This window comes from Eptatretus burgeri, chromosome 9 (genome assembly GCF_056783735.1).
Source record: "Eptatretus burgeri isolate ZD-2024b chromosome 9, Ebu_testis_v1, whole genome shotgun sequence".
Taxonomy (NCBI): Eukaryota; Metazoa; Chordata; class Myxini; order Myxiniformes; family Myxinidae; genus Eptatretus; species Eptatretus burgeri.
Window position 1 is genome coordinate 21,366,087 of NC_140969.1, and position 24,161 is coordinate 21,390,247.

The 24,161-nt window shown below is 43.0% G+C and overlaps 1 protein-coding gene and 1 long non-coding RNA gene across 6 annotated transcripts in view; one reads left to right on the top strand and one right to left on the bottom strand.

Moving 5' to 3' along the window:
- Positions 1–24,161, top strand: part of WIF1 (Wnt inhibitory factor 1) — a 57,302-nt gene that overhangs the window by 15,925 nt on the left and 17,216 nt on the right. The window contains exons 3-7 of one of the 2 annotated variants that reach the window (XM_085894305.1): positions 5,876–5,984; positions 16,385–16,525; positions 17,675–17,770; positions 18,243–18,338; positions 19,892–19,981. In XM_085894305.1, the coding sequence (XP_085750431.1) occupies positions 5,876–5,984; positions 16,385–16,525; positions 17,675–17,770; positions 18,243–18,338; positions 19,892–19,981 (532 nt within the window). The remainder of the gene's footprint in view (positions 1–5,875; positions 5,985–16,384; positions 16,526–17,674; positions 17,771–18,242; positions 18,339–19,891; positions 19,982–24,161) is intronic. The other variant, XM_085894306.1, reaches the window with a different exon arrangement.
- LOC147019679 (uncharacterized) overlaps positions 1–24,161 on the bottom strand; it is a 77,545-nt gene that overhangs the window by 11,046 nt on the left and 42,338 nt on the right. For 2 of the 4 annotated variants that reach the window (XR_015061483.1, XR_015061485.1), the window contains exons 4-5: positions 18,025–18,118; positions 17,679–17,797 (exon numbers count right to left, since the gene is read on the bottom strand). This is a non-coding gene — a long non-coding RNA (uncharacterized LOC147019679). Of the gene's footprint in view, positions 1–7,705; positions 7,844–17,678; positions 17,798–18,024; positions 18,119–24,161 lie in introns of those variants that run through there. The other 2 variants (XR_015061486.1, XR_015061484.1) reach the window with 2 other exon arrangements.

Sequence of the window (24,161 nt, forward strand, 5' to 3'; positions counted from 1 at the left end):
GGAGTGAGAGTAGTTCTTCTGAGAGTTGGTCTTTGAGTTGGTCTTTGAGTTGGTCTGAGGGTTGGTCTTAGAGTCTTCTGGGAGTTCTTCTTCTGCAAGTGGTTCAGAGACTTATGAGGGGAGCCTCTGGAGCAAGAGCCGGTGGTATTTACTCTGGAATGGAATGCGAAGGAAGCGGGCCAAGTGCCAAGCAATATGGGTGCAGTATTGATCAAAAGGCGAAATCAACAATAAATGACAGCTAGTTCTCATTCTGACATGTCTTTCTCTCTTTTCTGACTCTTCTACTGTGGATACACAAGAGTTATCTGCAAGAGCAAAGCCCTAAGAACCACTCTTTTGAGAGTGAACACTGACTCGCACCCTGTCTTTTTCACTCTTTTCACCAGCACTGCATCTTACTTGCACCTCACACACCTCATCAAGCACCCAGTCACCCCCCTTTTTTTTCTTCATCACCCCAACCTTACCTTCCCTGCACTTTGAACTAGCACGTGCCTGCATGTACGTGTCGGGTAAGCTGGAGGTCGCCAACACCTCGGGTTTTCTCTTGTCCCTTTTGCTTGTCTACCCTTCCGCGGAGTGATCCTGATGGCACCTGTAATGTTAACGTAAGTTTGTGTAAGCTCGATAGAATCAGTGTTAATTCTGCTCTTTGTTCCTATCCTGCATGAATTCTTCACTGTATGTCTTTTTCCACACCACATGAATACTGTATGTCCCTGCAGTATGAATATCCCTGTGAATAAACCTCTTGTCTTTGCTGTGTCGCATGCTTTACCTCGCACTTCCTTTCTAAATAAACCAACGTCCGTTCAGTTTAACCTGCTTGTAGTGTTCTTTCCTCCATTGGTCCAACACAGTCCACAGTATTATTGGACGGGAAGTTTTACCCCACATGATTTGCTCGCGTTAACCAGTATACACTCACCGCATCGCATTTGCTTCACCTGCTATCGAGCAAGCCAACTGCACCCTTCCAGAGCATTCGAGAGACTGATTGGGGACCATTGCATGTCAGCCCCATGTCAGGTAGTAATTTGCCAGTTTGGGAGCAAGATACACTGGTTTTTGATATACAGAAAGATATACTGAGCAAGATACACTACAGCGGTTTTTGCCACTGCATACCTTGTACCAATAATTGTATTGAGAGGCTGAGTAAATACGAGATTTCCCGATGTATAGTGCAGCTATGTGGACTTCATGCATCCTCTGCTGCATATATCGTTCTTTGGGGGTAGAGGCACTCATACAAGTGTGGAAGAAGATGAAGTAATGATTTGGGGAGAGGGGGTGCTGGAGAAATACAAGTAAAGCCCGCCATTGTGGCTCGGTGGTGGTTTCTGATTGGCTGAATTTCCTTCAAAAGATGAGACCTTATGTGATATTTGAGAGTCAAGTAGCAGCAGAGAAGGCAGCCACAAGGAGCTGCAGCACAAAGCATGATGGTTTGAGGAAACACCACAGAGCAGCTGCAGAGCAGTGAAGCTGGAGTGAGGTGCTCTTGGATGAGTGAACTCATCGCTCTGCCACAGCAAGGCTTAAGTTCTGCCACCTGGGCTCAAAGGTGTGTGAGGACAAGACCAGAGCAATGCTGGAGCCTTGCTGGGTTGTGCGAGCAGCGTTTCTGCCATGTCAAGGCTCAAGGGAGTACAGTGAGGAGGAATCCTCCATACTATGGCCAGGAGTGGGATCATGGCTGAGTTTCTTCAAAGAAAGTACAAAATGTGAAATTTCCTTTTGCATTGGCCTTGTGCATTGGAATTGAAGCTACAGTCAGCTAACTTAATCCAAGTGGACGGAAGAATGAATAATTAAAGGGAATCCTAAGGTTACAAGGAATTACAAGGAACTCCCAATGCAGGAGGAGGCCATTTGGCCAATAATGCCCATGCAATTGTGTCAATATCAAAGTACTCCCTCAACCTCCCCCCCCCCATCCCAACCCAATGCCACTTGATACTAGTCTCCCTTAAATATAACTGCTCTGAACGAAAAACTCTTACCTTTCTAAATGTTAACTCTCCTCTTCTTTACTTTGAAAATGTAGCCCCTCTTCCTGTCATTTTCCATTCTGTTTACAAAAAAAAACTCTTCTGCATTTTTTGGAGAATACAGAGTCAAGGCTCATGGAAGAGCTAGAACACAGAACAGATTAGGACACAACATAACAAAAGGAACAGCAGAAAGAGGGGGGGGGAAGGGGAATGCCAATAGCAGAGCAGAGGGAGAAAGTAGATCGAGATGGACAAACAAGGGATGTGGGTAATGATGAGGGGTCGGACGTCATTTTATGATGTCATAAGGGCCCTCGTTATTACGTCATAATTACATATGTAGAACGCCACATCCGATCAGTGTGATAATTTTTGAAGGTCATCTCGGGATAAAATGGTCCACAGAAATAAAATAAAAAATCATGGCGTCATCGGTCACGTGATTTCGCAGCCATATTGTTTTTTGTTTTTTTAAAACCTTCAAAGATCTTCACTGAAGTGGCTGAAAGGATCGAGGCGAAACTTTACACGTACGACCGCCTATCCATGAGGAACAAAAGATTCACATATGATGTCATAGGTCACATGGTTTGGCAGCCATATTGGATTCACCCTATAAAAAATACACCAGTTAAAAGAAGTCCTGGTGAGGGTCTGCAATCTCTGATTGCTCTTTTTTCTTGTTTTCATTTGTGTTCTTCAAGATTTCTCTCGTGTTCTTTATTTATATCATTTCCCTGCAGAGGTTTAGAGAAATGGTCGATTTTTTCGGATTATTTGTCAAAGTGAATGACTTGATATATCTGTAGTTCACTATTTGTTGAATTTTGATAATATTATATGCTTGCATGTGTGATCATTCCAAAGTAATAGTCTTTTGTTCTTTCATCTTTTCTTAGTAATAATGACGCTATTGTAAATATGTGTGAAGTCATCGTCTCCCTTCCTCCAGAGAGGGGAGATATATTGGTCTTCCTATGTTTGTCTTTTTCTTTCTTTCCAAAATATTTTAATTGCACACCATTCCTTCATTTCTGAGCCAATCCCCTTCAAAGTTGGCAAGGAGGTGCAGAGGCCCCTGTTCCAATTGCAATGAGTCAAAAATGAAAACACAAAACATCACACATTTTGCTCTGCCATTTGCCATTCACCTTCATTGAAGTCAAGAGAGATCAATTTCTTTCAAACAACCCCTTTTGGAATGTAGTGAAGAATTTTGGATTACAATTGTTTTTGGGGATTATACAGATGTAAAAATATACCCATTAGAGATAGGGAATCCCCCGCCATTGGACCAGTCGGCCATCTTGGATCCGGCCACGCCCAAAATCAATTGGGTTCTTCCTTTTCAGGTGGTACACGTGTGACCCAAATTTCAAATCGATATGGCAAACAGTTTATGAGTTATCTCACTCACAGCTATAAATGTTGACGCCCAGCCAGCCGGACGGACGGACGGACGGACGACTCGGGTGACAACAATATCCCCCTTCCGCCACGCGGCGGGGGATAAAAACTCACCACTATGTTATTAACAACACCTCACCAACACGTTATTAAAAACAACTGACCACAACATTATTAAAAACACCTCACTGCCACATAATTAAATATACCCATCAGAGATTGGGGAATCCCCCACCATTGAAAAATAATTGAAATCAGATAAGCGTTTTTCCATTTATTACAAAAAACTTTTTTTCAAGATGGCCGCCCCAGTCGGCCATCTTGGATCCGGCCACGCCCAAAATCAATGGGGTTCTTCCTTTTCAGGTGGTACATGTGTGACCCAAATTTCAAATCGACATGGCGAACAGTTTGAGTTATCACACTCACAGCTATAAATGTTGATGTCCAGCCAGCCGGACGGATGGACAGCCGGACGGACGACCCGGGTGACAACAATATCCCCCTTCCGCTATGCGGCGGGGGATAAAAACAACTTAGCACCACATTATTAAAAATAATTGAAATCAGATAAGCGGTTTTCCATTTATTACAAAAAACATTTTTTTCAAGATGGCCGCCCCAGTCGGCCATCTTGGATCTGGCCATGCCCAAAATCAATAGGGTTCTTCCTTTTCAGGTGGTACATGTGTGACCCAAATTTCAAATCAATATGGCGAACAGTTTGAGTTATCGCACTCACAGCTATAAATGTTGACGCCCAGCCAGCCGGACGGACGGACGGACGGAACCATGTTGGAATATCCCCCTTCCGCCACGTGGCGGGGGATAGAAAGTTCCCCAGGGGTGAGGAACGTAGTAACCAAAAAAATAATTGAAATCAGATAAGCGGTTTACCATTTATTACAAGAAATATTTTTTTTCAAGATGGACGCCCCAGTCGGCCATCTTGGATCCGGCCACGCCCTTTATCAATAGAGTTCTTCCTTTTCAGGTGGTACATGTGTGACCCAAATTTCAAATCGATATGGCGAACTGTTTATGAGTTATCGCACTCACAGCTATAAATGTTGACGCCCAGCCAGCCGGACGGACGGACGGACGGAACCATGTTGGAATATCCCCCTTCCGCCACGTGGCGGGGGATAGAAAGTTCCCCAGGGGTGAGGAACGTAGTAACCTGGACATGTCCAGGGAGACATTGCGTTCACTTGCAAGAGTTTATGATTCTTGTTAAATTAGTATTTTTATAAATATGATGTCTCTATCCTAAATTCCGCACATGCCCAGGATAAACAATAAAGCCCAAGTAAAGTAAATGTTCGGTGACAATTGCAATGACTTATTTGTCAGCTATTCTTGTGATTGAATCACAGCGAGAGGGTCATTTGGACTATCCGGGCTGTGGCACACAATTATTTTAGGAGAGTCATTCGGGTCTCCAGGATCGTGCTGAGAGTCAGCTCACAAAATTTTCCAATGACATGGACCCTTTATGTAAAATAGTCACAATGACTTTTCCTAGGGTAAAATTATTAGCTATTGAAATGTTCATGACCAATCGTGGTGACTGCGATGCTCCCCCAGAGGGGAATCAGCATAACAAGCCAAAATTTTTTTGGATGAGGTCTTAATTTGGGTCCACAATTTACAAATCACCACCAGCTTCTCATTCAAAAGTTTGGCCGCATTTTTTCAAATATTTTTGTGCATTTCTTATTCTTGCTTGTTATGCATAACACACTTCCTGTTTAAATCAGCATTAAGTGGTCAAATCTCAGTGGTGGGGATAACACAAACAGGTCAAAACCTTTCTTCAGTAATTTTTATATTGATGCAATATGACAGTGAATCGTGTTAGGACTCTGGCGAAGGAATCTGTACCCTATCTCGAGGTGGACAGAGAGGGCTTATTGAGAAATGTTTATCTTAACTGTAATGTTAAAATAACTAAATTGTTCCCTCATTCTTTTGGGAAGTGTGTAAACTGTAAAAGTCTGCTCGCATCGGACACCAAAATCTAATATGAAAGCAAATTCAACCAATAATATTGTACCAAGATCCACACTCTGATATGATCAGTTTTTTTATTTTTTTAATCAGGAGCCTTTACCTTTATCTTTTTGTCAACCTCATGAGTTATTAACAGACTCAGTGGAATCATGGTTAGAGTGTTTGCACCGAGTCTGGGGAGGCTGGTGGTTCGAACCCAGACTGAGTCATTCCAAAAACTCTAAAAATGGTATGTGTTGCTTCCCTGCTGGGTGCTCAGAATTTTAAAAAAGGATAGAGCACAGACAAAGAACCATAAGTTGGCAATCATAGTGCAGGTTTTATGGGTCTTATGGTCTCCTCCTGTGTTGAAGTGCCTTGCAATACTCATATTAATTATTATTATTATTATTATTATTATTATTATTATTATTATTAACCAGTGAACTTTAGCTTTGATAAATGTTTTGTTGAAGGGAGAATTTTTCTACGAATTCCAACTGCTGCGGTCTTTAGATGAGGACATCATGGGTCATCCCACAATCAACGTGCCACCTCTGGGATCAATTCCAGCAGAGCGCTCAGGTAACCACATCATTCTCTGTTCTCGGCACTTGAGATCATCACAACCTACTCTGTTGCTCTGCACAGCATCTTTTCAACCTAATTCACTATACCCTTATGAGGGAAGTTTGGTCTATGGCCACGCAAGTGCTTCCAACTCTTCCCTTTGAAGCAGAAAACATTGATACAAATACAGTGTCATTCTGCATGTTAAAATACCTTTTTTCTTTCCGCCCCCTGGTTTTGCAGCAGCTTTTAAAATAATCCCACCTGTGACAAAACAGCCTGCATTCTCACACTATCCACCTGTGGATTACAGGGCAAGCCAGTGTTCTATATGTATGGTCGTCGCAAGTATTAACCATGAGGGTTAGATTAAAGTGCTTGGATAATGGGAAGGAACTTCTGAAAAGAACTTCCACATTCTTTTCGTTTTCTTTTTTCCCTCCATGCCTTCACGACGGCTATTCACCATCATCTCAGATCATCTCCCATCCAAAACCATGATCTTTTATACCCCCGTTAAACCACCACCCCCCCCCCCACCCCACCCCTTCCTGAGAGTTTGCTTCTATATCCATAGAAACCAACTATACTGAAACGCAAAAGAAACTTACCACCTTTTAAACCTTCAACTATCAACAATAACACTACGTGTAGTAAATGTGTGAACTTATTTGTGGACAATAGTGTCCTCACTGTCAGACAAAACGGTCACGGATGGTCACTTGAACCTTCAATGGTCATTTCATAGCACAACTGTTGAACAGCCGTTTTGACTGTCAGTGATTAGCCATAGGGTACGGGAGAACACCACACATTGATTTTTAGTGAGTCTCTTTCATGTTACCAGACTTCTGATGTTTTTCTGTCCCCAAAATGCAGTAATTATGGTGGTTGATGTAGAAGTTGTCTCATGAGAAATAATTCCAGATAATTCCAGATAAAGCAGATAATTCCAATATGCCAACAATTCTTCTGCATCTCTCCACACCTCGACCTACCCCTGAGGATATGCATGGAAAGTCTGCTGTCCTCATAGTTGTGTTGATAATCGTCATGAATGGGAAGTCAGATTTCTCTTGGTTAACTTGATAATGATTTTATTGACAATGTTACTTCAATGCATGTTCAGAATAAAGTTATTTAGTGGGAGACTAGGTCTTCATTCTATTTATCTGGCAGTTAGACAATTTTGTGTTCAAGTTCTCAAGATAAGTTTTTTTTGCAGAATTTGGCAAAAACAATAGCATTTTATCTTGGCCCAAATCTTCCAAAGGGAAGACAACATAGGTGTATATCAAGCGGCTATCTATACGTGTATAAATTGGCCTGTGTGCAAATTTAGTAAAAGAGTAGTGTTGAAAATAGAGAAGGTAAGACAATAAACGTATCGGGGAAAGTTAGAGGAAAAAGAAAAACTTGATTGGGAGCAATTGAGTGGGGAAAAGGAATGGGGCGGGGAGTAGGGATTGGGGCTGGAGGGGGGGGGTTGTAGGACAATGCAAGTGAAGAACCTGCTATTTTGTGCACTTGATATGTTTAAAGGCCTGTGATAGAATTGCAGTTAGTGATAAATAAATAAATACATGTTTGAAATGAGTTTGTAATAAAAAATAAATTGTTAATCAGCTTTTAGTCCCATTGGAGTTGTATTTATAAAAGCACGTATTAATTTTAAAAATCTCAATTGATTGAACAGTATTGTTATGGTGTTTAAATTATTTATGTTAATTTCCCACCGTTTGGAAAGTTTGATGTGTGGCTTGGGGGGACTTTCCACCGACATGAAGCAACTCTGGGAACTGTTCAGCATGATGAAGAAGGAAATAGGTCTGTTGGCCTTTATTGGAACTTGAAGCTGGTGCTGAGCATGTAATCTGCAAATAGATCAAGTTAGATCATGTGTTGCTGGGGAAAACGAACTTTTGTCATCGAACTAACATGTTTCATATCAGGATCGAGTTGTAGATTCAAGCAACAATTTTACACGAGTATATGGGTGTGAATGTATTTATAAGAAATGAACAGGATAGAACCATCATAAATATATGTGGAAAAATTACAGGCCCAGACCAGGAATCAAACCCAGGTCCTCTGGCAAACCATACTAGTAATCATACTAGTGCTCATAATAGTGCTCTGCCATCTGAGCTATCTGGGTGATCCACTGACTGAGTAACGCAATTCTTTCACATATATATATATATATATATATATATATATATATATATATATATATATATATATATATATATATATATATATATATATATATATATATATATATATATATATATATACACACCACTCTCTTACTACCACTGCTTCCGGAGCACTCACTGCCAGCCATAGGAAGACTCGAGAGCAGGCCCGAGCTGCTCCCAGATGTGTCAGGAGCCAAACACTGCCTGGACATGTCCAGAGACAAACTCCTGTCCGGACATAAATACCACCTGCACATGTCTGGAACCAACCTGTCCGGAGACAAACTCCACCCAGAGACAAACTCCCATCCAGACATAAACACTGCCTCGTCACATCCAGAGACAAACACCGCCTGGATGCGTCCGGAGAAAAAACCGCCAGAACGCGTCCAGAGGCAAACACCGCCCAGACGCATCCAGAGGCAAACACCCATCCAGACACGACTGAAGACAAACACCGCCTGCATGCGTCAAGAGACAAACACCGCCTGGACACATCCAGAGCCAAACGCTGCCCAGACGCGTCCGGAGACAAACACCGCCTGGACACGTCTGGAGACAAACTCCCAACGGACACGACCAGAGACAAACGCCGCCAGGCCACGTCCGGGGAGAAACTCCCATCCAGACATGTCCAAAGACAAACTCCCATCCGGACACGTCCGGAGATAAATACCATCTGGACATGTCCCGAGACAAACACCTCCCAGTTGCATCTGGAGATAAACACTCCCCGTACATGTCCTGACACAAACACTGTCTGGACAGGTCCGGAGGCAAACACTGCCTGGATGTGTCCGGAGGCAAACACCACCTGGACAAATCCAGACACAAACTCCCATCCGGACATAAACACTGCTTGGACACATCCAGAGACAAACTCCCATCCAGACACGACTGGAGATACACACTGCCTGGACACATCCAGAGGCAAACACTGCCCAGACACGTATGGAGACAAACACTGCCTGGACACGTCTGGAGACAAACTCCCGTCCGGACATGGCCAGAGACAAACACAGCCAGGACACATCCAGAGACAAACTCCCAACCGCACACGTCCAGAGATAAATACCATCCGGACATGTCCAGAGACAAACACCTCCGGGATACGTCCAGAAACAAACACCGACCGGATGCGTCCAGAGACAAACACCGACCGGATGCGTTCAGAGACAAACACCGACCGGATGCGTCCAGAGACTAACATTGCCCAGACGCTTCCGGAGACAAACACCGCCTGGACGTGTCCGGCGACAAACACCACCCAGACACATCCGAGACAAACACCGCCCAGATGCATCCGGAGACAAACACCACCCAGACATGTCTGGAGACAAATATTGCCCAGACACGCCCAGGGACAAACTCCCATCCAGACATAAACACCGCCCAGCCACGTTCGGAGACAAACACTGCCAGACACATCCGGAGACAAACAGCACCTGGATGCGTCCAGAAACAAACACCGCCTGGACACCTCTTGAGACAAACACCGCTCAGACATGTCTGGAGACAAACACCACCCGGACGCATCTGGAGCCAACCTGTCCAAAAACAAACACCACTTAGACACGTCTGGAGACAAACTCCCATCCAGACACCTCCAGAGATAAATACCACCTGGACACATCTGGAGCCATGCTGTCCGGAGACAAACACTGCTTGGACACTTCCAGAGACAAACTCCCATCCGGACATGTCCGGAGACAAACCCCGCCCAGACATAACCACCATCCACACATGTGTTGTGATAACCACCATCCAGACATAACCACCATCCGGATATGTCCAGAGACAGAGAGAAATAAATAAAGGGAGAGTGTGTGAGAGAGAAAGAGAGAGACAGACAGACAGACAGAGACAGACAGAGTCAGAGAGACAGAGAGAAAGAAAGAAGAGGAGAGTGAGAAACAGAGAGAAAGATAGGAAGAGAGAAAAAAATAGGTGAGGGTCAGGGAATTGGCAGAGAGAATATGTTATGCTTTATGAACAACACACACACACACACACACACACACACACACACACACACACACACACACACACACACACACACACACACACACACACACACACACACACACACACACACACACACACACACACACACACACGTGATTGACCAATATCGGCAATTTTTTGGGGAATTGGCAAAATGGCTGCTCACCACCATCTCAGATCATCCATCATCCAAAACCACTCTCTATTATACCCCGTTAAGCCACCACACCCTCCCCAATTTTTCAGTTTTTGTTCCTTTGATTTTGTTTCTGTATCTATCCTGTCCAAACCTTGCATTTTCCCCCCAAAAAAACGAGGAAATCCAACACAGGTGGAAGCCATTCAGCCCATCATGCTTGTGCGAACACCACACCAACCCATCCACAAAAGATCCAAGGAAGAAAATGAAAAAAAAATGTTTTTAATGAATGAATTTTTTTTGTTTGTTTGTTTTGGTTTGGGGGTTTTGGGGGTTTTTTTGTATGTTCTTTCCTTTTCTTCCCCTCAAGGGAGGGGACATGGACTTGGTTAAAAACACACAACATCAACCACCCCCCCCCCCCACCTTGACAAGATCCCCACCAACAGCATTCTGGATGCAATCACCTATCAATGCTCAAACTACCGAAAAGTCTTATCAGCATCCCCATACCCCACTATCTCCATAACTTCCAGGTACCCGTCTAATTCCAATTAAAACTTATCCACTGTTTCTGCTGCCACTACCTTTCCAGGGAGACCATTCCATGCATTAACTACTCTCTGAGTAAAATACCCCTATCTTACTACCGTCTTAACTCTCCTCTTCTTTACTCTCAGGCTGTGGCCCCTGGTTCTCCTTCCTAGTGTATAAAGCCGTCTCCTTCAGCCGCTCCTCATAGCTGAGTCGAGCTAGGCCCGGAATCAATATAGTAGCCGGGCACTGAACCCTCTCTGTGGCATCTATGTCCTTCTTCAGTAGTGGTGACGAGAACTGCACACAATATTCTTGATGTGGCCCTCACTAAATTCGTGTACAATGTTAACACCACCTCTTTTTATTTTTAATTGATCCCCCTCCGAATACAACCTAAAACTCCATTTGATGTACCGATAGCTGCCTGGCATTGTGCTGCCTGCTTACCTCCCGTATCGATGACCACCCCCAGATCCTTCTCCTGTGTGACATGCTCCAAAATTACCCCTCTCATCCTGTAATCTCTATTTTCATTGTTCTTTCCCATCCCCGACACCTTACACTTGCTCAGGTTAAATTCCATCTGCCAGTCTTTTGCCAAATCTATGCAAGTATCAATACTTTCCTGTATCTGATCAACACTCCCCCTGCTATCCACTTTACCTCCAAGCTTTGTGTCATCTGCAAATTTGGAAAGCTTACTCTTCACCCCATTATCCAAATCAGTGATGTAAATAATGAATAGTAATTGTCCGAGTACTGATCCCTGAGGTACCCCGCTACTTACATCCTCCCAGCAAGACATCATCCCACTCACAGCCAATCTTTGCTTCCGACCACGAAGCCAGTTTGCAATCCAATTAGCTACCTGACCAGACACTCCACAAGCCCTCACTTTGGCTAACAACCTCCGATGTGGTACCTTATCAAATGGCTTCAAAAGTCTAGATATACTATCTCCACTGTCTTTCCCTCATCCACCCAATCAGGCACTGTTTCATAGAACTCTAAAAGATTTGTTAAACAGGAACTACCTTTGGTAAACCCATGCTGACTACCTTTAATTAGTTTGTATTTGTTTAAATGGTTCCTCATCTGGCCCTTAATTAATGTCTCCAACACCTTCCCCACAACTGAAGTCAAACTAACAGGTCTATAGTTTCCCAATTCTTTTCTGGATCCTTTCTTAAATAATGGTGTTACATTTGCTACTCTCCAATCCTCCGGTACCTGTACTGACTCCAGGGAACAATTGAAAATATCCGTTAACATCTCGCTTACCTGCTCAGACACCTCTCTCAACACCCCCGATTGCATATTATCTGGACCCGGAGCCTTATCTTCTCTTAGATTACCCAGCTGTTCCTTTACTTCCTCCACCCCAACCTGGATCTTCTGTAAAAGCCCTTTCTCACCTGCTTGATAGATACTCTCAGCTATTGGCAATTCTCCTGAATGTTCTTGTGTAAAAGTTGAAGAAAAATACCTGTTTAATAAGCCTGCCATCTCACCTTCATCACTAACCACTCTCCTGGTGCTCTTCCTCAATGGGCCCACACTGGTCCTCACCTGTTCTTTTCCCCTGATATGTTTAAAGAAAGCCTTCCTATTATGTTTAATATTCTTAGACATGTCCTTCTCATACTCTCTTTTGGCTTGCCGAGTTATTTTCTTAACTTGCCTCTGTTTACTTTGATTGTTATTCCCCGTCCCATCCCCATCCCTCTCCCTTCCACAGTTCACCTGTGTCTGTTCCCCAATGTTTTGTCCCTTCCACTCCCGCCCCTCTTGTCTCATGCCTCCTTGCTGTGAGTTGTGTGTTAGCTCTCATACGAGCCTCGACCAAGGTATACAAAAAAAAAATAAAAAAAAATAAAAAAAAATATAAATATAACTCCAGTCCTGTTATTTTAAACCTAATAAATGCCTTCTGCTTCTCTTAAATAGCATTCCTTATCTCACTGCTCAACCACCCTGGTCTCTTTCTGTTTCTACTTTTATACCTCATTGGAATGTACTTACTCTGCACTCTACACATTTGCTCCTTAAAGGTTTCCGATTTCTCTGATGCTGATTGTCCTGTTGTTCGAGTCTCCCAATCTACATCACCCAACTCTCTCCTCATACCCTCAATATTTGCCTTCCTGAAATCTAATAGCCTTACCCTACTATCCTGAACTCTAACTCTCAAAAGAATCTTTACACACACAAAGTTATGGACGCTTGCTCCTAATTGCTCCCCAACCTCCACCATATTGGGATCGTTACATAAAAGGAGGTCTAACACTGAACTCCCCCTCGTGGGCTTATCCACAAACTGGGTTAAAAATCAATCCTGGACTAAATCGAGGAAATCCTCATCTGTTCTGCCCTTTCCCTGTTCAGGACCCAATCTATCCCTGGAAAGTTAAAATCCTCCATAATCAATACTCTTCCCTTACCACATGTCCTTTAAAATTCTTCACGTACTTCTTCTTCTTCCTTCACACCCAGAGCCCTATAAAAGCATCCTTCCAGTATCTTACTGTTTTTACAATGTCTAATCCCTACCCATACAGAATCCTCAACATTAATTCCTTCCTTAATGTCACCCCTTTCTCTTGATGTAATGCTGTCCTTTACCCAGATTGCTCCTCCTCCTCCTATTCTCTCCTTCCTATCACACCGATACACCTTGTAGCCTTCTAATCCTGTCCTCCAGTTACTCTCCTCCTTAAACCATGTCTCACTCACTGCAATTATATCGTACTCTTCATTATCCATTTTGGCTTCAAGCTCTTCCATCTTATTATTTAAACTTCTGGCATTGGTGTAGAATATGTTTAACTTTTCCCTTCCTGAAATTCTATTTTCCTGGCTGGCCCTTCTCATCACAATTACATCATCCTTTCCCTCCTTTATAGCTTCACCACCCTCCGCTGACCTAAACAAGCCTGAATTCCTTCCTCAATTCCCACTGCAAACCTTGTTGCCCCCTTTCTATTTAACATACGGTCATCATTCCGGAAACACTCCCTTTGTCCCCTAAATGATTCCCACTACTTCTTAAATGTAAAACCTTCCTCCCGACACCATTCTTCCAGTCATTGGTTGACGTCTATTGTTCTGCTCATAATTTCTTTTTTGTTTCCTAATCCAGGGAGAATCCCAGAAAATATGACCTCACAACCCTTTGCTTTCAACTGCTTCCCCAATATCCTGTATCTTTTTTTCAAAACCTCTGAGTAAACTTTCCCTACATCATTCACACCGAGGTGAACCACAACCAACTTCTTCCTGCGTGACCCGACACAATATCGTTTACCTTTCCTTCAATGTCCCGAACTCCCACTCCTTCAAAACTACACAGAATTCTACGTCTACAATCCTTCCTGCAGAATCAAGACTCGACATATTTAATTATTTCATCACCAACAAAAACTGTCTCCCAAACCTCATTTCTTCCGATTTATATTGCTGCACCTCCACCACTGCCTACACCCACTGCACCACCACCACTGCCTGCACCCACTGCGCCTCCACCACTGCCTGCACCCACTGCGCCTCCACCACTGTGCATCCACTGCGCCTCCACCACTGCCTGCACCCACTGCACCTCCACCACTGCCTGCACCCACTGCGCCTCCACCACTGCCTGCACCCGCTGCACCTCCACCACTGCCTGCACCCACTACACCTCCGCCACTGCCCGCCCCTGTTGTACCATCCCCACCTCCCGCCCCCGTTGCACCATCACCACCTCCCGCCCCCGTTGCACCGTCCCCACTGCCCGCCCCCGTTGCACCGTCCCCACTGCCCACCCCCATTGCATTGTCCCCACTGCCTGCCCCCATTGCACCGCCCCCCCTGCCCGCCCCCGTTACACCGTCACCACCTCCCTCCCCTGTTGCACCGTCCCCATTGTCCGCCCCCGTTGCACCGCCCCCGTTGCGCAGTCCCCACTGCCTGCCCCGTTACACAGTCACCACCTCCCGCCCCCGTTGCACCATCCCCACTGCCCGCCCCCGTTGCACCATCCCCACTGCCTGCCCCCGTTGCACCATCCCCACTGCCTGCCCCGTTGCACCGTCCCCACTGCCCTCCCCCGTTGCACCGTCCCCACTGCCCGCCCCCGTTGCACCGTCCCCACTTCCAATATCCTCAGCAATCTCACTCCACAACCGTAACCAACTATTATCTCCAAATTTCTCACCTTCAGCTACTTGCTGCAAATTAATGATGTGTTCCTTCAACCCAGTAATAACCATCCTCAAGTGGACCATTTCCTCACACATCCTACAACAATAAGAACCCTCTGCTTCCCTCATTGTTGACGTGGCCCACATTGAGCAACTGTGACATTTTATGCATTCCTCTTCCTTTCTCCTTCCCTCTATTTATAACCTTCTTCACCACCATACTCCCAAGGCCCCAACTGATGTCATGCTGAACTTATCACAGCGCTTCGCCCTGCTTCTTTCAATAAACTAACTCAACGACCCACTAGAACTGTGATGGACACATACAATTCCACAGCCCCAGACACAATCTCGATAACAAAATACACAAAATTATTTAGGACTGGAAACTTAGCTTTAGAGGGACTGGAAGGAGAGCTCACCACCCAGTCGTCCTTGTGCGCCGATCAAAGACAACTTTTCCTGATCAGGAATCAAACCCAGGCCATGGCAGTGAATCCTAACCACGAGACCACAAGGAAAGACATAATCCCACCACTCATCATTACCTGTTAGCCTTGTTTGTCTGTGCCTGTCTATTTTCTCCCACCACCCTGCTGTTGGCATTTCCCCCTTCTCCTTCAGCTGTTCCTTTTGTGCTGTTTGGTCCTTATCTGTTCTGTGTTCTCGCTATTCCATGAGCCTTGACCTTGCATACCAAAAAACAAAACAAATGCAAAGCCCATCCACATCCACTTTTGGACTTGAACTAAACTTGACAAACACAACGGCTAAAGAAATAGTAAAATTTATTAATAAATTATCTCCATGTTCTCATGATAGAGGTTTCTTGAAAGTTTGATGGCAAAAGCTCAAATGGTAAATAAAGATATACAGAAGCTGTAACAAAACCTGGCTGTCTCACGCCATGCGGTGAACGGGCTAATGGGGTCTATTATTTGTAATTACTGTGACTTTTCCCTTTGACATTTTGACCCATTTATTAATTATTTTCTCCATTTTCTCATAATAACGCTTTGTTGAAAATTTGATGACAAAAATAAAAAATTTGAAACGTTATGGATTGGACAGACACACAGACGTTATTACAAAATAGCGGGGGGGGGGGGGTGGCAATAAGATATTGACTATTTATTTAAATTTTCTGTCATTCTGTTTCATTCTTCAGTGGAAATTTTCCAACATTATTTGTGGATACTTTTTTTTTCTTCAACCAATTGAACTAACTTCAGTCGTTTAACAAATGCTTTATTCACATTTTATATCACTATGGCAACATAACAATACATCTGATCATTTGAGCACTCAATTCTCCTTTCTTCCTCCAATTCTGCTTTTTCATACCGTCTCCACCAGTGGTACGTGTTAGTTTTCCTTGCCGGGGATCACGTGATGGTGTGGCGGCATTCCGTGCCATCGTTCACGTCATTGAGCAGGGTGGAGATGTGATCTTGGCCACCCCAGAAAATGCAGTTTTCTTCAAAGTTTGCAAAAAAGGTATTTTTTTTTTTACCACTCAGGTTTCTACAATACCAGTCATTTTAAGCTTGATGTTAGTTTTTGGGAGAGGTCGGTATAAAATGGTCCACAGTTTTTAGTTCTTCCATACCGAAGCTCCAAATCTTCTGCATCATGTGTGGAGCATTTGATATACAGATATCTGTTAGTCTGTTGTTTGATATACGAGAACAGAGAGGCAGCATTGGTTACAACATAAAATGGATATTGTAAAAAAACAACATCTGTGGTTGCAAAATGATAAGAATTTGATTAATTATTGTGGGACATTGCATCGAATAGTAGACCAGATACGTTGTAAACAAAATAGCAGAATTGACAGCATTGGCACAGTATTCTAAGATACATAACTCAGCCTATGATTTAGCATCCAAGCATGCGTTGATTTCATGTGACATCAGAGTATGAATTTGGGTGATTTGGCTTCGAGTACAAATTGAGGAAATATTGTTTCCAAATTTGAATCGAGGTGGTTTGGCTTCTGAATTTTAAACAAAGTCAATGCAATTGATTTTTCAATAAAGGATGTTTAGATGTTGGCCATACATTGGGACCATACTCTGTACAGAGCTTCAGTGCTGCCAAAGCAGTCTCCTGGGCTATTGGGCACAATCCTGGATAGGTCACCACACAGGATACTAAAATGGCTCAATCATCCCAGCAAGCTGGTACTCATTTTGCCAACCTTGGAAGGATGACAGGCTGAATCAACCAAACCTGGTATTAATTCAACAACCAAGCAGCATTTGAACTCAGGACCTTAGGATCCCAATCACACTATCCATCAATCCATCCCTTGAGACCATACTCTGTGCAGAGCGTTGGTGCTGCCGAAGCAATCTCCTTGGCTATTGGACACAATCCTGGACGGGTCATCACTCTGACACAGTATACCAGCATGCTGGCACTCATTTTGTGGACCTCGGAAGGATGACAGGCAGAATCAATCCCACCTGGTATTAATTCAACAGCTGAGTGGGGTTTGAACTCAGGATCCTAGGATCCTGACGAGGATTCCAAGCCCACCACTCTAACCATTAAGTCTACACCAGGCATGATGTTGTTCCATTATGATGAATATGCCCAAATATCATTGAGTCTCACTTTTCTCCATGTGTGTTTCCCCAGCTGGCTGCCATCGCCCCTGCCGGCATGGTGGTGAGTGCACCAAACATGGTGTGTGTGATTGTCCAACTGGGTACAGCGGCACATACTGTGAGAAAGGTAGCTCCATGCCTCTCGGGGGTAAATCTTTGGAGAGATATTTTCGAATGTCATCATAAATGATTGGTTCATGTTCCAAAAATTATTTTGGAGATCTACGTTATTTGAGAAAATGATGGAATTTGTAACATGATAAACTCAAGTAGCATTCATGCAATGAAAACACAACTTCACAGCGAAATCATGATCCGCTCGTACTGCGTTGCTTAGATTGGGGAAAACTCAATAAACCTGTCATTGTTTGGCATACTCACATCAATGGATTAAAAAGTTAAAGGTCAATGATGAAGGGAGGTTTGAATGATGATCCATCCAGGCTATTTTGGTGAGACTTGGTAGTATTCCTGTCTGTGAAGTATTCATTGCATTTTATTAACATAATGCTCCAATGTTGTGCTATTAACTGATTTAGTATGGTGTGTGTGTGTGTGTGTGTGTGTGTGTGTGTGTGTGTGTGTGTGTGTGTGTGTAGCATTGTGCAACACTCAATGCCTTAATGGAGGTGTGTGCATTAGCCCTGGAGTGTGTATTTGTCCACAAGGATATTCTGGACCATACTGTGACAAAGGTATGCACACACCTTACAATCGAGAGACAGGAATACACTAAGTGCTTCACATTTTCTGCTGATAACCTATGATTTCATCAAAGTCAATTCAGTACTTCAAAAAGTTCAAATATTTAATTCACATCTATCGCTAATTATTTCCTTTCGATAAAGTAAAACTTATGAAGCAGTTGATAATATATTATTTTGAAAGTATATATTGCAGTGTAAAATTGTATGTTTATAATTAATTCTTCTAAAAAAACCGTGTCCAAACATCCCTCTCAATTTTGTGTCCAAACATCCCTCTCAATTTTGTGTCCAAACATCCCTCTCAATTTTGTGTCCAAACATCCCTCGCATATCTCGTCTATGGAACTGACTCGTCGTCTGTTGCCTCTATTCTTTCAAGAGTACTGCCCATCGTCACCTGATCCTCTACTCTCACTGATGTGTGTATATATATATACATGCACGTACTTCATTTATTTACTTGTGGATTGACAGGATAGTTCAGCCGTATTGTACTCTCCTTTGAAATGTTGTTACTTTGAATACCTCCATCACCGAAGGTGGGCAAAGGTAATGTTTTACCCCTGTCTATTTGTTTGTCTGTCTGTGAGCAGGAATCTCAAAAAGTTCTTGATGGATTCGGACAAAATCTGGTGGGCAGGTTGGGATTATGACAATACAAAGATGAATTGATTAGATTTTTGTAAAGATCTGGAAACTAGAATTTTTTTAAACTGATTTTCCACCATTGATAGATAGGCCCAAACAGAATATACAATGTAGCATGATATTTCAAACGGTTGTGGACGAGTTATGACAAAGCTTGGTGGATGCGTTGGTCGGTGACAAGAACAAACCGATTTGATTTTGTTTAAAAGGTCTGGATGCAGATCTGGCTGATCGGTGGGATACAAAACATAAACTGTTCAGCCTGGAGGAGGTACTGTATGTGCTCCAGCCAGTGCTGTTCACCCATTCTAGTTATCAATGTAATAGTATCAGAATACAGTCTACATGCAGTAGTTGTCACGGTGCTTCACAGACAGGGTGTTGCTTCACAAACAATCTCTAATCCTTTTGCTGGGGATGTTAAGGAAGCTACCCAATATGTTTTTACTTACATGGTGACATTAAAGAGTCCAAGGTGCCTTTTGAAAAGAGTAGGCCATTGTTTGATGGTACTCTGGCCATATCCCAAAGTACTGCCCTAGACTTCCACTGGGAAGACAATGGCAAATCCACAGCCAGGATTGCTTCCCTTGGAAAGTGCTTTCACAGGATGTACTATCCGATTGTAAAATAATTATTTGATGATATTTATCAAAAATTCACAAGTTGCACTCACATTCTCACTCACTTTAGTCTGTGCATTTCAAAGGGTTTTTTAAATTTTATTTATCTTTGTCTATTAAGTGAAGATCGTCGAGTTCAAACGACAAAAATCCCCCAACTGTTTGCAGTAAATAAGTGACCCCTAAAACGTCTTTACTTCATGCAAGTTGTTTCGTAAACATTGGTAGCTGTCTGCATTGTATTGATTGATTGTTTTTCATTATTAACAGTGAATTGCACTTGTTACAATGGAGGACGGTGTTCACTTCTGGGCAAGTGTATCTGTCCACTGAGCCACACGGGCGAGCACTGTGACCAGAGTACGTCTCACGGCTTCAATATAATTACCTACGCCTTACATTGAAAATGTTCAGGAGTTTGAAAAATCATACTCCAGGTTTATCCATGCCCACTGCACTCCATTTTTTGCATTCCATTGCTTTTCTTAGTTGTTTTAACAGAATATGTCAATCAAGCACACAGAATCAACATCTCAGCCAAAAGGGGAGAGTAGTTCTGTTTGATATCTGGCACCTGGAGGGTTTTCTGATCCCACTCCAGTCTGGCGTGATGAAATTTCAAAAACAGTGGATATTCACGCGTGCCAGGTTTCATGTGTTCAAACAACACCTGGCAAGGGATGTAAAAATACGAGGCAGTGTAAAGAAAACTACCGGACACAAACAGCCACAGGAAACAGTGAAGATATGGCTTCAATGTTCTGTTCGATTCTCACTCGATTGCAAACCTGCATCGTTGACTTTCATTACATATTTTTTCTAAACACTATTGTCTCAATTTTTTGTGATGAGTATTTATTAGCGATGGCTGAGAGTCTGACATGGTCAGAAAGGATGGTGCCCTGGTAGCGCACTTATCTTTGAACTGTCTAATCCGAGTTTGATTCCTAACCAAACTATACATTATTACAGATTGGTGTTTCACAGGCAGGGTGTTCCAACAATGTGTGCGCCGTCACTCCGATAGATGTTAAACTGGGTGTCCTGTCTGCGAGCATTAGCTGATGGATGTTAAAGATCTCACGTTATCTTTCGCGAAGAGTAGGTGAGTTGGCGTTTCAATGTAGCGACAAATTTTGAATACTGAACAAATTCCAAATTTCAGCCGAAATCACCTTCGGTCGGACGTCGGACCTGGCCAGCCAGTGAATGAAAAACTTGAGCCATGAGAAGGTGGGATCAATTGCTCACTTATCTGGACTTCATATAGGGTCAAAAAAGAAAATACGAGAGCTACGACTAAGTGGCATCAGAGAGAACATTTCCTATCAGTTGGGTTCCCTGAGTGCTGAGTTTGGTGTAATCATTGCAATAAGTTGTCTATCTCCACTCATGGCTTGCGGACTTCCTCTCCTGTCGCAGTCAATGTGCAGCTCTTAATGGAATTCCCTCATCTCCTCATCCTGTCCAGGCTGGAGTTCTTCAAGGCAGTGTTCTGGGCCCTGTGCTTTTTCTGATTTTCATCAGTAATCTCTCAGATTCTCGGGAAAATCCTCTATCTCTTTGCTGATGACTCCACCCTCTGCCGAACCATCTCTCATCCCTCTGATCGGCAGACAGCAGCCTCTTCACTCTGTAGATCTGGATAAAATCACAAGCTGGTCAAACACTTGCATCTAATTTCTCAATAATCCCCTTCAAGAAGTCCTTTCATTCAAGCTTTTAGGTCTCGTTATCTGCTATGATCTTTCCTGAGAAAGCCACATCTCCAAGCTGGCCTCCAAAGCAAGTCTCAGACTGGGCATCCTACGTTGTGCAATGTCCTTCCTAGGCACACTGAAGCTTCCAACCACTTACAAAGCTTTTATCCGCAGTCTGATGGAGTACCGTTCTCCCCTTTGGGGTGGTGCTCCTGCCTCACACCTAGCTCGACTTCATGCCGTGGAAACCAAGGCTTTTTGGATCATTGGTAACTCCCATGATGAAGCTGAGTCTTTGGGTCTCTCACTCTCTCACCTGAGGAAGGTCAGTGGTTTTTCTGTCTTCGACCATCTTCTCTCCAGCCTTGCCCTGTCTGTATTCTGCCCCCCACCCCTATATTTCTTCAGCGTGCTCAAGGTCCACCAAAAACCCCCTTCTGGTGAAACTCAAAATCAAGAATTACTGCTCACTTTCACTCTTTCATTTTTCTTTGTCCTCACCTCTGGAACAAACTCTCACTCCTCCCTCCAGGTCTTCAAAACAGCTTTTCACCACCATCTCATATCTTACCCCATCCAAAATCTTGATCTTTACTACCCCCATTAATCCACCCCAAACCCACCTCCTTCAAATTCCCTGTTTTCCTTCCTGAAAATCGCTGTAGTAGCATCTTGCTTACCCCATCTACCCCATCATTCTCCCTTCCCTTCCACAGATATCCGATTGTCTTTGTTCCCCAATATTTTGTGCTTCCCTCTCCCACCCCTCCCTCTTGTCTCCTGCCTTGTTATATGTTTCTATCTATTAGCTCTTACACCAACCTCGACGTGGTATACAAAAAAAAACCTCAGGCCCCATTTACCTCCATCAGCGCAAATGGGATATTACTCGGCATATGAGCTCAGCTGCCCACAAAGAAAGGTTCATATCTACAGGACATGATTGATGATGACGCTGACAGGCATTTTGCTCAACCTAATGAAGAATTTTCAAGCGAGGTAATTTATCTATTGTACACCGCTCCTTCCCAATTCCATACCCAGGTGATGCATGACGTCATCGCCAGGTGCCGAAGGGAGGGATTACTCAGTTTTTACTCCGTTTGTTACTTGGTGAATTTTTTTTTTTTGGCAAAGTATGTTGGTCTGTAGCATTTGTCTGTCAGTTTGTTTGTTTGTCTGGTTGTCAAAAGATTTTTGGCCACAGTTTTCAAGGAATCGTTCCGAATTTTTTTTGTGTGTAGGTGACCTAGGACAGCAACGCTTAATTTTGGTGAATATTCGATTCGGGATCCGGATCCGAGAATTTTTCAGTTGATTCTTCACCGTTGAGAGATATTGCCAAAAACGATAATAGAGCACGATATCTCAAAAGGTTATGGATGGATTCTGCAAAAACTTGGTGGACAAGTTGGGAATGTCACCAGGAAGAATTGATTTAATTTTGGTGAAGATCCGAATCCAGATCTGGACGCAAGATTATTTAATTTTTAACTGATTCTTCACCATTGAGAGATGGGGCTAAAAACGATGTATAGCATGATATCTCAAAAAGTTGAGGACGGATTCGGATGAAACTTGGGAGACAGGTTGGGTATGTGACAAGGACTAATTGATTCGATGTTGGTGAAGATCTGAATCCAGATCCGTATTCGATAATTTTTCAAGTGATTCTTCACCATTGAGAGATGGGGCTAAAAACGATAATACAGCACAATATCTCAAAATGTTATGGGTGGATTCTGCAGAAACTTTGTGGAAAGGTTTAGTGTGTGACAAGGACTAATTTTTTCGATTTTGGTGAAGATCTGAATCCGGATCTCGATTCGAGAATTTTTCAGGTGATTCTTCACCATTGAGAGATGGGGCCAAAAAAATATGTGCAGCATGTTATCTCTAAACGTTGTGGATGACTTGTGACAAAACGAGGTGGAAGAGTTGGTTAAGTGACAAGAAGAAGCTGATTCGATTTTGGTGCAGGTCCATATCAGTGGATAGGAAATTTAAACTGTTCAGCCTGGCGAAGGTATGCGCTCTATCGAGTGCCGTTCCGTTTCGTCAAGTGTCACTCTATGAGTGATTTTTCATTTGTTCGTTTGTTTTCTTGTTGTACACTGCTCCTTCCCAATTCCATATCCAGGAGATGCATGATGTCATCGCTGGGCACCGAAGAAAGGGAGGACTCAGTGTTTTTTTTTCTTTCTTGTTTGTTTGTCTGGGTGATATCTCAGCCATCCTTTGAGCTCGAAAGCTGAAATTTAGGGACAAAAGTGAAGATTTGCTTTGGTAAAAACGGTATTTTTATATTTTTATTAATCAATTAATTGATTAATTACTTTTGATTAATCAATTAATTGATTAATAATTATTATTGATTTAATCATTACTTATTTTATTTCTCATCTGGGCAATATCTCAGGCACCTTTTCAGCTACGAAGCTGATATTTGGACATGATAGTGACCAAGTGATTTGGCTATAGAGTATTTTTGATTTTTCGATTAATCGATTAATTCGTTTCTTTCTTGCTTGTTTGTCTGGGTCGGGTGATATCTCAGCCATCCTTTGAACTAGTAAGCTGAAATTTGGGGACAAAAGTAAAGATGTGCTTTGACAAAAATGGTATTTTTCAGTTTTTGATTAATCAAGTAATTGATTAATTACTTCATTATTCGCGATTTATTAATGACTTATTTATTTTATTTCTCATCCTGGCAATATCACAGGCATATTTTGAGCTATAAAGCTGATATTTGGACATGACAGTGACCAAGTGATTTGTCTGTAAAGCTTTTTTTGATTCATTGATTCATCAATTGGTCATCTTTCGATTCATTGCTT